The 16,842-nt window shown below is 39.1% G+C and overlaps 1 protein-coding gene across 2 annotated transcripts in view; it reads left to right on the forward strand.

Moving 5' to 3' along the window:
- Nucleotides 1-4,807: 4,807 nt before the first annotated feature.
- LanB2 (laminin subunit gamma-1) overlaps nucleotides 4,808-16,842 on the forward strand; it is a 131,164-nt gene continuing 119,129 nt past the window's right edge. Inside the window, exon 1 of one of the 2 annotated variants that reach the window (XM_019045810.2) lies at nucleotides 4,808-4,979. In XM_019045810.2, coding sequence (XP_018901355.2) covers nucleotides 4,857-4,979 — 123 coding nt within the window. In that variant the 5' untranslated portion in view covers nucleotides 4,808-4,856. Of the gene's footprint in view, nucleotides 4,980-14,652; nucleotides 14,830-16,842 lie in introns of those variants that run through there. The other variant, XM_019045811.2, reaches the window with a different exon arrangement.

The raw sequence follows: 16,842 nt of genomic DNA on the forward strand, positions 1-16,842 counted from the left end.
CAACCCCAGTCTTTCCTCTCTGTTTTCAGTTGCGGGTCTATTATAAAAGAAAAACGTGTTTTCATAAGAGGGTTACTTTTAAGATTCTATTCCCTGTGGCTGAAACCAATTGATTTTCAAAAAGTAAATGAGTAGTGATTCACAAGCCTCACCACCCCCACCAATTTATTTTACAATTTTCTCGTCGAGAACCTTATCAATTTTCCAGCAGTCTGAATCTCAAAAAATCGCCAAATATTACGTCACGTACTCATAATCGGGTGTATCACGAGAAAAGAAGGGAATCAGGAAACAGAAAGCTTCTGTTACATAGTACTAAACCGCTCCCTTACGAAGATGAAGACAATCTTCAAATTCATTGTAAAGTTGCAGGTGAACCTCGGAAAAATAAACCAATGAATTTCGCGGACCATCATCTTCATAAAAGTACGGTTATTATATTAATAATGCCAAATTAGAGCCGTTAAAGGAACAAGAAACTTTTACGGCTCGAGATAATTTTCTCAAAGGGGAAATTTTACATTAAGTTCCTTCAACGAAAAAATAAATTGCCCTGCATTGTGAAATATAAGTAACAAAGAGTTTATTTCTGAAGCAACGAGAGGGCGTAAAAGTGCATTTCAATCCGTCAACTTAGAGCTCCGAGCATGATATACTCAATTGAGGCACTGGATGCGAAAAGGGCACTTCTCGGTGGCAGTGTTTCAGAGTCTCCTCTAATGTTTCATTCGTTGTAAGGAGAAAGAATGCATCCATTTCAATAAGAATTTTACTGAATATTCCTCATAATTTTACAATTGTCTACGAAGAGAATTCTGGAAAAATCACCCATTAAATTCTTCTCCAAGGGATTAATGAGCAACAGAACTTCTGAAACATTGCAATCGAGAAGTGCCCTTTTTGCATCCAAAGACTCAATTTTAAAAAGCTTCTTCATGGCTTCTCAATGATCGGCTTGGATTTCAAATGAAAAAAAGTATGGGTATACAAAGTGGTATTATTCAGCCATTGTGTCTAACCATCTTTCAAATACTAACCGTCTATCTATTGCTAACATTCAATTTTATCTATCCTATTTCGATCTTTTTTATGCTCTCTGATCTTTTTTATGCTCTGTGCAAGCCAGGCTGTCTGATTTATGATGGAGAGTCATGAGCTGAGACACGCTGTCGCCAAACGGGAACTTGAAAGAGTAATAAGCCGCGATTGGTTATGTACATCGTTGATATTACATATGTAAATGATGCGAGAGAGGAACTGATAGCATGGTATCACGGCCTAATTTCCGGGGCTTAGAACCTCCGCGTATCAGTTGATAATTTCTCGGGTTCAGGGTTCATTTAAGCATCCGACGCTACACTGACGGGAAGTTGACTGGCTATACTCACAGCCTGACTCCTCTCCGTAGTCAAGCTTGAGCGCTCCCTTAATTTTTCTCTCTCAGAATCATGCGGGTCTTAAGCCCTTCCATGAGCTATACTTACAATTTTTGTGAAAGAAAAAAGCGAGGAAGTTCAGACATAAATCAGATCTTTTACAGAAATCGAAAGTCTATTTTTTTCCAAAATCTTATTTTTTCACCATTCATTTTTTTTTTATTTTTGAATTTTTGCATTGTTGAATTCTCCGCTTGTTTCTACGTATTAATTATCTCAAAAGCAGCATTAGCCTACATCTCGGAACGCAAGCTGTATATCCTGATGAAGCGTGTAGAGTTCGTGTAGCGTAAAAATGTACCTAAGTAGTTTTTTGTTCCTCCCAAAAAATTTACTAGATGGACTTTCACTCACTTCATAATTTCTGATTCACGTGTATCGGGGGATTCAGTAATAACCATTTATTCCCATAAAGAATTTCGTTAATTGGTCTGAAACCAACTCTTTGGATCAGAAAAAATGTTGACATTCAGGCCATCAAAAGTTAAAACGGAGAATACCTGAGCATATGAGGGATTCTACCTCCATTTCCATGGGTATAGTCAAACTCTCTAAAGAAGGATCGGTCTGAATATATTAGCAAGATTGTCACACTCAAAGAGACTCCAAGAGTGAGGCGCGCAATTTTTTGCCCCCTATCGTGGCAACTGCGCGAGTGTAACCAGCCGCTATCTTTGAATGGAGAGTTTGACTGAACATGGAGTTCGGCACTCTAACAATAAGAGTTGGATGCTTCTCTATCACGGCCTTTGAAAGCCTTCATTGAACTTAAGGGTTGATTAGACAAAACCAGCCGCACAACTAGACCGATATTTTATCGTGCTAGTGCTGAATATACAGTATCAAGACAAGATGTCATCGAAAAACTCTCTGAATACAACTGTTCAGATTATTTTTACACGTATATCTAAATCCCGCGCCTCTATCTTTGATAACGTCACTGAATTTGATTACGTAAAGTTTTGAAATTTTTGTAGATGTTCCACACAAGGAAAAAATTATGGAGATAGCGAAAGTTCAATGGCTTAATCGTCAAAGACGAAACACGATGGTATGCTTCGAAAATTACAGTTTGGACTTGTTTGCGCTGCATATACTCGTACTTTATTTAATTTTAAAGTCTGGGTGCAAATATTGAATCACCTTGATTTAAATATAACAATTTTAGCATGCGACTTTTAGGTATGGGTTTTGAGAATGTAAACATTTTTGTCTGATCAGTTTGAAGTACAGTTTTTCTGATATTACGCGATGAGCATCTTCGTAATTTTTATTATGTACGGAGTGTATCATTTTCAGTGCTCAAACAATTTTGGTTTCCTAGAATTGACAACTGCACACACTGAGCACTGGGGAAAAAAGTCGCTTGGATCTAGAGTCCAGAATCTTAAAAATAATGAAAAGAAAAAATACTCTTGATTCAATCGGATTTTTGCTTGAATCAAAACGAAATCCACTTAAATTAAGAGGCTTGGTTCTTGATTTAAGCTAAAATCCGATTGAATCAAGAGTATTTTTTCTTGTCAATGTTTTTAAGAGTCTGGACTCTAGATCCAAGCTACTTTTTTTCCAGAGAATTATGTATAATAATATAAATACTATTATGAACCCACCGGGTATTTACTCGACTGACTTCTTTGATTCTGGACGCTCGTGCCTTATTGCTTGGATGCAACAATTCCTGCTCAAGTGATGCCCGTGATGCATTTCCAAAATTGAAGGCGACTCACGCGATCTGCGAAGAGGGTCATCGCGCCAGAATTGAGTTTCCAGGACATTTGCGTGGAAAACATTCTAATGCTTGATCGGGGCCGAATTTTTTGTTTTGAAAATTTACCAAGTTGATCAGGTTCGGACGTTGTGAAAATCGCCTGTTGACGGTTTTCAGAGAATGGTTTTACCAAGGAAGTTGCCTTCAGATGTTTGAACTAGAAACAGATGGAATGAGACTTCATATGAGCACAAATTAAATTGTTAAAATCAGCTCCTGTTAAAATATAGTTATTGGTTTTGCTTTCAAAATTCTCATGTGGTATTCTCTCAGCTGATGACTTAGTACTCGAATTATCCCAGAATTTGACCATCGGAAATTAACACTTTTTTGTGCGGCCGGACCCAACTTCCACCTTCCACGCGCTTCGGAAGTTGTTTTACAATACCATCGATGCCTGAGGTACGAAACCACATATCTCCATGTGCGACGTTGAGAAATTTCTTGCCATATTTTATTTTTTTCCGCGAAAACTGATCAACGTAACCTCTTGAAAACTTCCTTAATTTTTTTACTCTGAGAGTCGAATATTCTGTATTAATTGGGCTACATTTTTGCAATTTGGAACTACAATCTCTGGCTCATCTGTGAAAACATTTACGTGCATAGGGAAGCTAATGATACATACATTGTCTCTAAGCTAAACCAGAAATTACTGTTCAAAATTGCAAAATGCAGTCCAATTTAAGGCTATAAAGTTGGCTTAGGAAGTAAGAGCGGAAATTTAGAAATTTCACAATATAGATGTCATGTCGTAGGCAACTATTAAAATCAGGCAGTTTGTCAAATTCCTAGGCAAATAGTCAAATATTCTGACTTACGAAAAAATTTCAGATTCTTCTCCTAACTACCGATAAAAAAAATTCATTGCGCTTGAAAGAACGATTCTTCATAAAAGTGTGCATCACCTACTCTAAATATGAAATATTTCAATGCCTCGTGAAATTCCATGAAATATTTCCCTGAAATTTCTGATCTTTTATTTTATTCTTACGCTTCATACCACCCTAAACCCAAAAATTGGATTTTTACACCTTAAAGGGTTTGAAAGTATTTTGAACGATTTTTAGCTCCTGAACGAACATTTATCTTGAAATCTTCAGCTTGTCTTAAAATACAAAATGTTCAAAATTTTAACATCAAAATACATGTAACGCATTTGCAGAGGAAGAATAAACATGAGTTCATAAATTTGATGAGTTATGTTTCCCAAAATATTGAAAATCCGTGGGTTCTTCGCCATAAATTTAAAAATTTCGTAACCCGTCAAAATTTGACTATTTGTCTAGGCATTTGATGAAATGCCAGATTTGACAAATCGTCTGCGACATAGTTACGTGTTTTTGCACTTTAGCAATCGATATTCCGCTCCGTGGAAGATCGACACACGTGCGTGAACTGAAATGAATGGAAACGCTAGTAGATTGTGCGTAAGGGGTCGCGGGTTGGGGGAAGCGCGAGGACCTTGAGACCTTGCAGTGCTAGCTCGGCACTCGGCGCGGATCGGAGGCTGCGACCAGGGGGTTGGGGGCACGGTCACATGGCCCTGGACCACATGGGGCACCCTCCGCCATCCCCCCCGCCCGTCCCCCGCCCGCGCGGCCGTTCCCTCCGGCTCAGTTCTAAGCGGGAAGTGCGCGCGTCAAGTCATGGCGCGCACGGAAGTGGTGTTCGCGTTGTGCGTCGCGGTTGTGTGTGTTTCGGCTCAAAGTGATGTGCCCCTCCGCACCGGCTCCGGGATCCCTTGCTACGACGAAATCGGCAGGCCCCAGGTAAGGATTTTCCCCAAATCTTTGAAAACCGGCTTGGTCTGTCTTGGAGGGGAGGGGGAGGGGGTGGCGCAGGTGAAAAACAGCGACAGGGATGGAAGACGCAAAATAAGGAACGCAAATTTTTTTTTGAAAAAAGTCGTTTACGCGATGAAATTAGTTGGGTCGTTTCCACGGAAACTTCTATCAACCCAAGCAGGATGACAGAATTTCATGAAAAATAAAATCTTGAAATTTCTCGTGAATATTTCATAAAATTTCAGAAATTTCAGAAATTTATGAAATATATTGAAAAATACCGGTTCCTTTTCATGTTACGGAATATGTCAATATTGTGTCTTTCTTCTATTTTTGCGTGTTCGAGGGCGGGTTGCATACTCTAGCCCCTGAAAAATATGAAATATTTCAATGCCTCGTGTAATTCCATGAAACATTTCACTGAAATTTCCAATCTTTTATTTCATTCTTACGTTTCATGCCACCCTGAACCCAAAATTTGGATGTTTACCCCTCAAAGAGTTTGAATTTACGAGATAACGTTTTGACTATGTAAGTCTGCAACCACGTATCTCAGATTGCGGCGTCGCAAGCTTCCTGTCATATTTCATTTTTTAAATGGAAAAGTACTCAACGACAATTCTGAGAGACTGGCGCGGTTTTGCTTCGCTGTGCGAAGAAAATTCTCCGGAAACTTCGAGGAATGATGTCAATTTTCCCACATTTAAAAAAATAAACTAGGAGCGGAGATTTTTGAACACTGCAAACGAGATCCGTGGTGGCGGACTAACACTGACGATTTGTGTAATATTATGGAAGGATCTCAATAGCAAAGAACCAAACCCAAAATTAGGTAAGAATACAGTAGCATTGGGTTAAGTACATTTAATTTGTCATAGGTAGAATTAGGAGTGGTCATTTCAAAAATTTATCACGGGAAAAAGGTGAGGGGTGGGCAGGGGTTCAAAGGTTAAAAGTTTTTTCTGCATGATAGATGAACTTTACAAACATTTACTTTGTATGTTTTTGAAGTTTAGGGACAATTTCTCATAAAAATCATCGTTCCAAAATATATCCCTGATGTTTTCCTCTTTGTGAGAAGATCATTCTATGAAAATTTCAAGTGTACATGTGCAACCAGACTTGATTGAAAATATGGAGCTCCGAGTTTTCGAAATAGAAATAGTTTCTCCAATAGGATTAAATGAGTTTCCCTCTTTAAAGAGAACGTTTTTAAATAAAGTTATAAGAACATATTTAGCCAGAGAAAAAATTTGAGTTTTTTTTAAATGACGGCAGAAATCGACGTTTTTGAACGTGAGTTTCACTTTCACGAGCATGAGTTGGAAAATTTAGAAACTTCCTAAATTCCAATTTTGTGATGAATGAAGAAATTATGAGGAAAATTAACCGTGACAAAATAACAGGGAATGGAGAAATATATATTTTTCGACTCGACTTTAAAGACTCAAATAAAAAACAGTCATAGTTGTAAAAAACTCGTACAATAGAATAGATAAAACCCAAAATACATGTATGGCTTTTTTTCCAATGAAATTTCATTGAAGAAAAACACGAGTGTCACGTTGTTCGAATCCCCAGTTTTTTAGGTATGAAAGATTCTGAGGGAAGGAAATGTAGGGAATGAAAAGAATAATTTTCCCACAAAAGCCGCTGCTTCATTGCTTGTTGTGCTCCGCTCTCCCGGAAAGAAAGCCAATCCTGGAGATACGGCAACATTACACGTTCGATCCCTGCACCTTTGATAGAAAAATTTCCTCTGGAGAACATTGAGGGAGCTCCGTGTCTTTCCCAATTTTATGTGTTTATGACATCGCCATCCGTTGAATTATACTTCAATTGTGCTTTTTTTCTGTAAAGGAAAAGTTATAATAAATAGAACTTTCTATCAATTAAACTCGCGATAACAAAATTATTGTAGAATGTTTCTCCTGATTTGTATGAATGAATTATTTATTTTTTAATGATCAACTATCATAAATATTCCAAGTTTGCCAATGAAATTCCCATTTGTGTAATTACACTTCGATTGTGTTTTTGAGGGATTAGCGGAAATAAATAAACATGGTCATCCGTAAAACTCGCTAAAAAAAAGAAATAACTAGAAATCCTAAATCTGAAATCCTAATTTGGATGAAACCATCAAAAAGACACAGAGTTAGACGAAAGAGAAACTTTTAAGGTCCAATTAAAGTCACTAGCACTCAATTTCTTTTTGGACTTAATCAAATTTGTGACCAGAATCTAACTCCTCGACAAAAGAGACAACGAACTAATTCAATCCTTCAATGAAGTCCCGACTTTGCTTCCTTCAGGAGTGTTCTTACAAGTAAATTGTTTTATTTTTACGAAAGAATGCTACCCTTTTTTTCAAGTATGGTTATACTTTTTTTTAAAACATTGCGCACGGTGTGCTCTTATCAAAAAATAAGCGGGTTCAAAGTTGCACAATAATAGACGACAGTCGCATCGCCGATCCACATCCTGAAGATTTGATAAGGAAATAAATATATTAAAAGTTAAAGGAGACATTAAGCTCGTACAGCATGTGACTTGAATGAGAATGTCTGTATAAAATTTGTTTGAAATCGCTCCGATACCTAAAAATCAAGCGGTGAAAATTATCGTATCTCTTTCCATTTACGTAACAATCCTGTCATTTGAATTTCCTCTTCTGCTTCAAAAGCGATCTCAAAGGCCGGTCAAACTCACCTCTCATCTCGATTATACCTGCTCCTACCGGTTTAATTTTCTCATATTTTTTACGTAAACCCGGCACCAATGATTTTTCATTCATTCAGCCTCAGGATGTTGATAACGTTTCCGCATTTTCTACAATCTCCCGATGCCTTTCACTTCGTGAATGATCGAAAGCTGCTGACTGTCATTGGAATACTTGGATAAAAAATAATGGCAGTGCTTGCTGTACATTCCTGATTATACATGATCCTCATGAATTGTAACAGCATGGCTATCGTAAACACCCTTTAAGTATCCCATTATTAGGCAAAATTCGTGTAAAATTGCAGTACAGAATAATCCTTAAAATTTGCGAGAGCACAGACATTTTTTCGAATTTATTAATCATTATAATAATTAAAGGATCATTTTAACATTGAATTAAAGTGCTATTTTTGGATAAACTGTTTCAGCTTAAGCGTCTCACGTTGTCATTTAAAATTTATACCAGGGTTATTTGTAACTTTCAAGAAAAGAAACTACTGACATTTCAAAGCTCTTTTAACAAGTAAATCTTATAATTCAAGGTAAATTCTTGTCTCCGACAGAAATAGCCTAGTTGCTGATCGTCGTAATTAACTAAAGCCGGCATCACACGCTGAACGTGGCTTGAAAATGGGAGTCATCGGCCTGATGCCTGAATTTTGCGCGTGTCGCGCATTATTCAGCAACGAGGATCTTCGACCATCGGATAATGTCGAATTTGTTTGAACTATTCGAAAATGAAAATAACTCGAATGTGCGAAATTTTATCCGTTGAGCGATGACTGTTGATTTCCATATTCAGCTGTCAAATTCAGTGTGTGATTCCGGCATAACTAACCATCAAGACACGTTTGAAAACATACATTTTATGTGCTTAAATTCAAATAAATTATTTTACATAAAAATTTAGATTGCTTCGATACAAACTTTAAGGTGATAGGTGATCGCCTGAGGGGAACTCTTGAAACGTGTTACTTTCCTTGCATACCATAAGAATCTCTAATTAACCTGAGATTTAGGTATTGAACTCACAGGTCGTACATTTTCTAAAACTCCCTCATTTTTAATTTTTTTTTTTTTAAATCCCTTTCTACAAGGATGTACGTAATCTGTTTCAGACATTCCGAATTCGAACTGTTGATTGATTTTCGATCCAAGAAAATCATGTTAGGAAAATACGGCGCCAGTCAGATACAGTCAGTTATCAGTTGTTACAAATTGGGCTTAGTAGCTGAATATTGAACCAGTATTTCAATGTTGACGAACATGGTGCCGACTATCATCACAGGGCTCTGATACTAGATGATTCGTAACTGTAGGGTAGGACGATGATCGTTAAACTTGACAGCATTGATGACGAGTAGCGGCGATAAGCTCTTTCTCAGAAGCAGATAAAACACCATTGACCCGCTGTCAATTTTCTCCCTTTTCTTCTCTCAAAGTTTAATGTCTTGCGTGACCTAAACCTCGATTGTTATCTTTCATTATGACAATTTATAGATTTTTCTTTCGCATACTCACACTGATTAAAGAATGACTCGCTTACTTAAAAGCGAGCGTGAGATAGAAATGTAATTAGACGGATTTAACTAGCATTGCACTGAGAAAAAACTAAGGTTATAATTACCATATTAGAGGTGTTCAATATGCACTCTTAATTAGCAGTGGCCATAACCAATAATAGTAATATTTTTACTGGAGCAATCGTAATTTGACAAGTGTGCGGTATTGTAAAATCACCATTTAATGGTAAAATATCCCTATTATTGGTTATGGCAACTACTAATTTCATATTGAACACCACTAATATGGTAATTATAACCATACTTTTTTCTCAGTGTGTGGACTTGGGAGGAAAGGCGCATGAGTGCAGTTTTTGAAAAATTGAGATGCTAATTATATGAACTAACAATAAGACCCATCTTGAAATATTTTCTGTTAAAAATTCACTCCCGAATTCTAATTTTTAAGCTATTTTAAGTGAATTTGAACTTACTTTCCGCCATGAGACTCTATGTAATTTTTAAACTTTAAACACGTATTTTTCGAAATAGCAGAAACTGCACTTGTGCGCCTTGCCCTTCAAGCCAACCTAATGGACCACTAGACAAGGTGCGAATTAAAGAATTCTGATACAACCAACATTTCACGCAGAACGCGAAAATGACTGAAACCAACTCCTAACGAAGATATTAACGTTTTTATTTCACATTGGTTACAAGAAATTTGAGCTGCCCGCTCACAAGAAACTCAAAGCTCTACGTGAGTCAAATCGCGCACTACAACGGTTTCAGCAAGCTTCTCAATCGAGCAATGTTCATTTCCCACCATGTGTTGTCCAAACTATAAGCAATTTGCTATAGCTGGGCCAAAGCGTCAAGATTGAGGTTGCCAGATTTTTATATCGCGGAGACTGTCATGATCAACATTTAGCGCGCGATGTGAGTCACGTAGAGCATTGATTTTTGTTAGTTAACTGTTAGTTTGTGAACGCCGGGAGAGCCTTCAAATACTGGCTTTACTTCCCGCTTTATCGGGAGGGTATAGTTTAATTGCGTGACCCAACTGAATGTTTAGAATGCCTTCAAATCTGGCCGCTTGCCGCTCCCCGCTTTGCCGGAAGGTTAGTTTAGTTGCGTGACCCAACCGAACTCTTAGAACGCCTTCAAATCTGTCGATACTTCTCGCTTTGCCGGGAGGTTAGTTTAGTTGCATGACCCAACCGAACACCGCAGTTGGCTGCTGAATCTTATATGACTGAAATAAATGTTAGTTCTGCCTGAAAATCTTTTGGAACCTGGAAAGTTTTAGTAAAAGCTTAGTTAACTGTTAGTTTGTGAACGCCAGGAGAGCCTTCAAATACTGGCTATACCATCCCGCTTCATCGGGAGGGTAGTTTAGTTTCGTGACCCAACCGAACGCCTAGAACGCCTTCAAATCTCGCGATACCTCCCGCTATGCCGAGAGGTTAGTTTAGTTGCGTGACCCAACCGAACGCTTAGAACGCCTTCAAATCTGGCGATACCTCCCGCTTTGCCGGGAAGTTAGTTTAGTTGCGTGACCCAACCAAACGCTTTGAAAACGCCTTCAAATCTGGCTATACTTCTCGTTTCTCCGGGAGGTTAGTTTAGTTGCGTGACCTAACTGAACGCAACACATTGTTAGTTTACTCATTTTACTGCACGCAGCAAGCTGATACCATCAAAAAAAGCATTACAAACAGTGTTTTCTTTTTCTTCTTTACCTTTTAATTTTTGCATTTCTCATGCGTCACAAATAGAAAGTAAATATGTCGGCAATTAGTAAACATGTAGTATGTTAGTATGTATTCAGTATGTTAGTTAACCATGTCTAACATATGCCTGTAAATAGTATAACCTGTTGAATGCAACAATTTCAAAGTATTTTAACCTCAAAATGCATATAACTGTGTGATTTTTAGGCAGAAATTGAAGGAAGATTAGCGCCAAAAGTGCCTCGAACTGCGCTCAAATAGAGTTAAAATGTCAAACATTTTCCGGGGGAGGCCCCCCGGACCCCCAATTGAGCTAGGGGATATTCCATACCCCCCAGACCCCCCAGCAAAATGACCTAGCTACGCCTATGATAAGCAACAAACAAACCTAGGAACACGAATAGTTATCTATTCAAAAAACACATGCATTTAAGTCACTTGATAAGCTTGATTGCACCGATAAACGATCGTGTTTACCTGTGCGTAACGTCCATCTGAAGGACGCCTTCAATTTTGCTACCTGGGCAACAAACATACCGGAGAGCACGAATAGTTATCTATTCAAAAAACAAATTAATCGCTCTCCATGAACGTAACTTTGAATCAATGGACCGAGCGTGAACTTATTGACAGACATCGAACGTACTTTATGTTTGCCTTTAATTTTTTAAACAGGCAGCAAACGTACTGGAAGGTGCAAAAAGTTATCCATTCAAATAGCACACGTTTATACTGCCATACTAAGGAAAAACGCCGTATGAACATCCGAGAGTTGCCAAATTTCCTTCGATAAAATGCTTATTCTTGAGGAGATTTATGTATATTTTTCCTTGAAATTTTCAGGAACTTTAGATCAAAATACGAACAAAATTCTCTGAAAAATTGGAAAAAAAATATGTATGAGTGTACCAGAGAATTCGTGTCTTATCAAAGACAATTTGGCAACGCCTGAAGGTTCATACGGCGTTTTTCCTTTGCACGGCAGTATACAGCTTTACACGTTTATACACAGCAAGGTTCTACAACACGTTTTTACACATTTATTAAGCATCGCTCAAACCAATAAACGATGTTGTGAGCCCATTGGTTGGTATAATCCTTGATGCCATGCCTTACTTATTAGGTAAAATTCAAAAAAAAATCTAAAAAATTTACAAAATTATAAAAAAAAAACTTTCAAAAAACTTAAAAGCACTCACTTGGATAAAATTGTAATTTTGAAGCGGACGCGTTTCGAAGATGTCCCAACCTCCGTCCTCGGCTCGACTGGTCAATCAGATGATCTTTAAAAAATTTTGAATTTTACCAATTTAACGACTTCTGTAGCGGTTTAAACTCCTGCATAAAACATTTTCTCCTTACTTATTAATTCGTTTGGGAAATAACGCATCATGTGTATACGCATCATGTATGATCGTTCATTTCCTGCGCGCTATTAATTCCTAATTTGTAACCCGTGGCTTTTAAATATTTAACCTCACGCCTAGATGTTCATCAACAGGGATGAACCCAGCGATGCGAGGGATGCCTTAAATGGACGTATTTCTGTCAAACGGAACTATGTGCATTGTGACGTGAGCCCTGTAATGCATATATTCTTATGGGTCTCAGGGCTCATGTCTAAATGCACATAGTTCCGTTTGATAGAGATACGTCCAAATAAGCCCCGTTTGTGTGAAGAAGTTACCCGCTTCATTCAGCGTCCTGAATGGTCCTGAAGACACAAAGCAGAAGCTCCTGAATAGACAAATCTCTTAATAGTGGCAAGCGCTTGTCTTCTTCGCCTGGATCCTCCCTCCCCTTCCACCGCCCCCACATCCCCCCTCCCCACCCCGACAACAACCAAAACTCGGCCAAGAGGCTAATACAATGTGGTGCGCACATGTTGCCCCGTGGCCCGGATTAGAGAGGGAGAGTTAGCACTCGCTCAAATGCACCGACTCGATCAGGATGTGAACAAGTGTTCCTTCGTTTGATCATCTCTAGTCGCATGCGAAAATACGATGAGGAGAATTTGCACGAGAAACTTTTCATGTTACATCTGAGAGTACTCGATGAGCTGAGCTCGCTGTATTTTTCATGATTTTTTTCTGATTTGGGAAATGGTTGAAAAATAGATTTTAAGGAAAAGGATCAGAAAATTTATCGCCTTGACACGTCATCTAGCGGAATTTCTCATTTAAACACTTGCATCTCGAGCTGAAGGCTCCGGACTAGAGCCCAAATGCATGTTCTGACGATTTATCAAGCCGTCCGCCACAATTTTCAGACCCTCGCCATGCCGCCGTCACAAGCTCGTGGTAAATTGTGAGGACTCAAATACTGTAATTTATTGCGAAAATCCTATCTCTGCGGTGGAACACACACCCCCCCCCCCCCCACCAATGCACATTATACAGGGTGGTCCACGATTAAACCACCAGACTGCATGCAGAAGCGTGTTCTATGGGTCAAAATAAAACTTTTGATTCTGTAAAATTTATTCCAGAAGTGGTTTCCAAGGGAGTTTTAGCCCCCTCCGGCATTGACACAAAATTCGTCGCTCCCCGGACGTGAGAGCGTGCCTCAATTTCCACGTGAGCCTTGTTTTACGTATAAATCTAGCCTCTCTAGGGCTCATTCGAAAATCGTGATACGCACAAACGTCAGAAGTGTGACAAATTGACTCAAAAATTGATGGCAATGCCACTCCAGGCGACACTCGATGGAATGGAGATGTTGCATGTGTGAGGAATTTGCGATTTGACTGTTGATTCTTTTGTAAAAGTTCGCGAGAAACACAATGGTGCCACTGGTTTTCTCAGAAATCAACTCCCAAGCTCAAAAAAAGCTCTCAAGTTGAGGCCGAAATGGAGGGGATATCCCATGCTATTCTGAGAGTCCACCTCTACATCGAGACAAACTCTCCATGCAAAGATAGGGAGCAAATACATTGACAAGGCTGCCACCTTATTTGGGAACTCCAAAACTGAAAACACGGCATCACTGCTAATGTATTTGCTCCCTATCTTTGCATGGAGAGTTTGTCTTGATGTAGAGGTGGACTCTCAGCATAGTGTGGGATATCCCCTCCATTTTGGCCTCAACTTGAGAGCTTTTTTTGAGCTTGGGAGTTGATTTCAGAGAAAACCAGAGGCACCATCGTGTTTCTCGCGAACTGTTACATAAGAATTAACAGTCAAATCGCAAATTCCTAACACATGCAACATCTCCATTTCATCGAGTGTCGCCTAGAGTGGCAATGCCATCAATTTTTGAGTCAATACGTCGCACTTCTGACGTTGGTGCGTATCACGATTTTCGAATAAGCCTGGAGGGGATGGATTTATAAGTTAAACAAGACTCACGTGGAAGTTAAGGTACGCTCTCACGTCCGAGGAGTGACAAATTTCGTGTCAATGCCAACCGGAGGGGGCTAAAACTCTATTGGAAAGCACTTTTATGTAAATCAGTCCCAAGACATCTCTATTCAAAACCATGCGTAAATTAGACGAAGTGGCAATGCGGGTGGAAAAATTTGCGGATTTGTCACCGAATTATGGTCTAATGACGTCGGCGGGATATGCGGAGCCGCGATAAGCCGATAGCGAATTTCTCGGGAGACGGCGAGGCGCCCGGTGCGGCGACACACCCCCCGGGGCGGCATGCCGCACGGGATCGGGACCCGGGATTTCTCACCTGAGTGATCGTGAGTCGTCCTCGTGCCGCGGCCGTGTTCTTCCTCGGAATCGCTCCGCGTTCCCGTCTTCGTCTAGGATGCGCTACCTCCTTCTCGCCATCAACTTCTTGACAGTTTTTCCCTCGCTTGTGCGCGCCCGCAAATTCCTCACCGAGACCAGAGGGATACCCTGCTACGACGAGAGGGATCTACCCCAGGTAAACCGCTTCGCCCGATGGATACAAATTTTTAAGAGCACAGCCCGAGACAATGATAACAGTGGAAAAACAAGGGGGAAAAAGGAAAATAAGGCTAAAATACACAATTAATAAAAACCTAGTCGTTTCGACTCGCAGCTGAGTCATTTTCAGTCGGAAATACAATTAAAAATAAAAAAAAAAAAAAAAAAAAAAAAAAAAAAAAAAAGATGAAAACCTGAGCCCTACATGGTTGTGGCCGAGATCCGAAAAAAAGAGAAAAATCGCCCAATGGTCGGGGCGAGATTCGAAATAATAGGGGTTCACCCGAACAAAATTGCAATACAAGATGTTTATACATCAAAAAACGCAGAAAACTGAGTAGAATCCAAGTGTGTAAAAGTCGCCAAAAAACCGCATAAATTGCACCCCAAAATGCCCCAAAAAATGAGGAAATTCGCAAAATTTGCCTGCTTTTCTGCTAAATTTCCATTTAACGCCTAAACTCTTGGGTTTATCGCCAAATGTTACTGGACAAAATTTGTTAGAGGATAAAATTATACTTCAGGTACAGTTTCCCGGGATGTTCAGATCAATGATGTGGCTGTATACGGAAAAAAGTAGCTATACTCCTGGCTGATTTTGGCGCCAGATATAAGTCTAGTTGCACCAGACAGAGGTGAGGTCGATCAGAAAGTGTGGTTGGATCAACCATAGCTCTGTCTAGTGCAACAACTCTTATATCTGGCGACAAAATCAGTCAAGAGTGTAGTTGGGATTGTGTTCCTTTTTTTCCATATTCTGCTGTAAATACGTATGATGTATCGACGGTGAATCTTCCAAACCACGTATCTCGTTTGCTGTGTTTAAAAATCAATGCTCCTGTTTTATTTTCTAAAAGTAGACCAACTAAACATAATTAAGTTTTTTTCAGAATCAACCTCACTCAGAGACAAAGAATTTCGGAAGTTTTTTTAAAAATTGACGTTGAATACTTCTCCATTGAAATCAAAAAGTATGACAGGAAGTCTGCACCGTTGTAAGCCGAGATACGTGGTTTGGAGTTCACCGTCGATGTAATCCTTCCATATGGTCTTATCAGTGACATCACTGACACCTGCGAATAAACTGGTGCAATGAAGTGTCTATTATTAATTTATTGACCTGAGGCGGCGGAAACTGTTCTCAACATTTTTGGAGATGAAGGAGTGCCCTCTCGGCTCATGAGTGAAATTCAAAATTTTCTGGAAGCTAGATATTAACTTCCGCGTTAAAATCATGGTTTTCAATTTTTGATGCTGATCTGTCTAGTGTTCGCGTTATTTTAAAGAATTCTGTACGTAAGTTTCAGCTCAGATTTAGCTGATTCACGTAAAAAGTTAGTTTTCCTAGCCCCGCAATGTAACGGTGCGAAAACGGACGCTGCAATTCTAAACTCAAAATTCATTTTTTGCGACATAGCGGTTTACAACCTATACATTGTTCCAACGTTGCCAACTGATTTCGAACCGTTTTCATATGAAAAATGGCGCAGTGTTAATGACCTGATCCTGATGCAGTGATGGCTGTATACCGGTTCCAAAAAAGCATGGGATTGAAAAGTTAGTGGCTCCTCCCCGTAGTTCTGCCGTGTTAAGGAAGAACGCCGTAAGAACATTTGAGAGTTGCCAAGTTTCCCTTGATAAAACATGTATTTTTGACAACATTCATGCATATTTTTCCTTGAAATTTTCTTATATTTTAGATTAAATTGCGTACAAAATCGTCAGAAAATTTTGGAAAATAATATTCAAAATTTTCCCAGTACATTTGTTTTGTATTGGAGGGAACTTGGAAACGTCTGAAGGCTCATACGGCGTTCTTCCTTAGTACAGTAGAGTTGTAAGTAGAGAAAATAGCAGGAAAGGAGGAGAAAATAGACAGGGAAATAATGAAAAAGTACTCTTTAGAAGAAGGAAATGTTCGTTTTCAAAAAGATATGCCAATAATTGAATGGATTCAACCAGAATCAGCCTAACTGTACTTTACGGAGAC

This window comes from Bemisia tabaci, chromosome 3 (assembly GCF_918797505.1).
Source record: "Bemisia tabaci chromosome 3, PGI_BMITA_v3".
NCBI lineage: Eukaryota > Metazoa > Arthropoda > Insecta > Hemiptera > Aleyrodidae > Bemisia > Bemisia tabaci.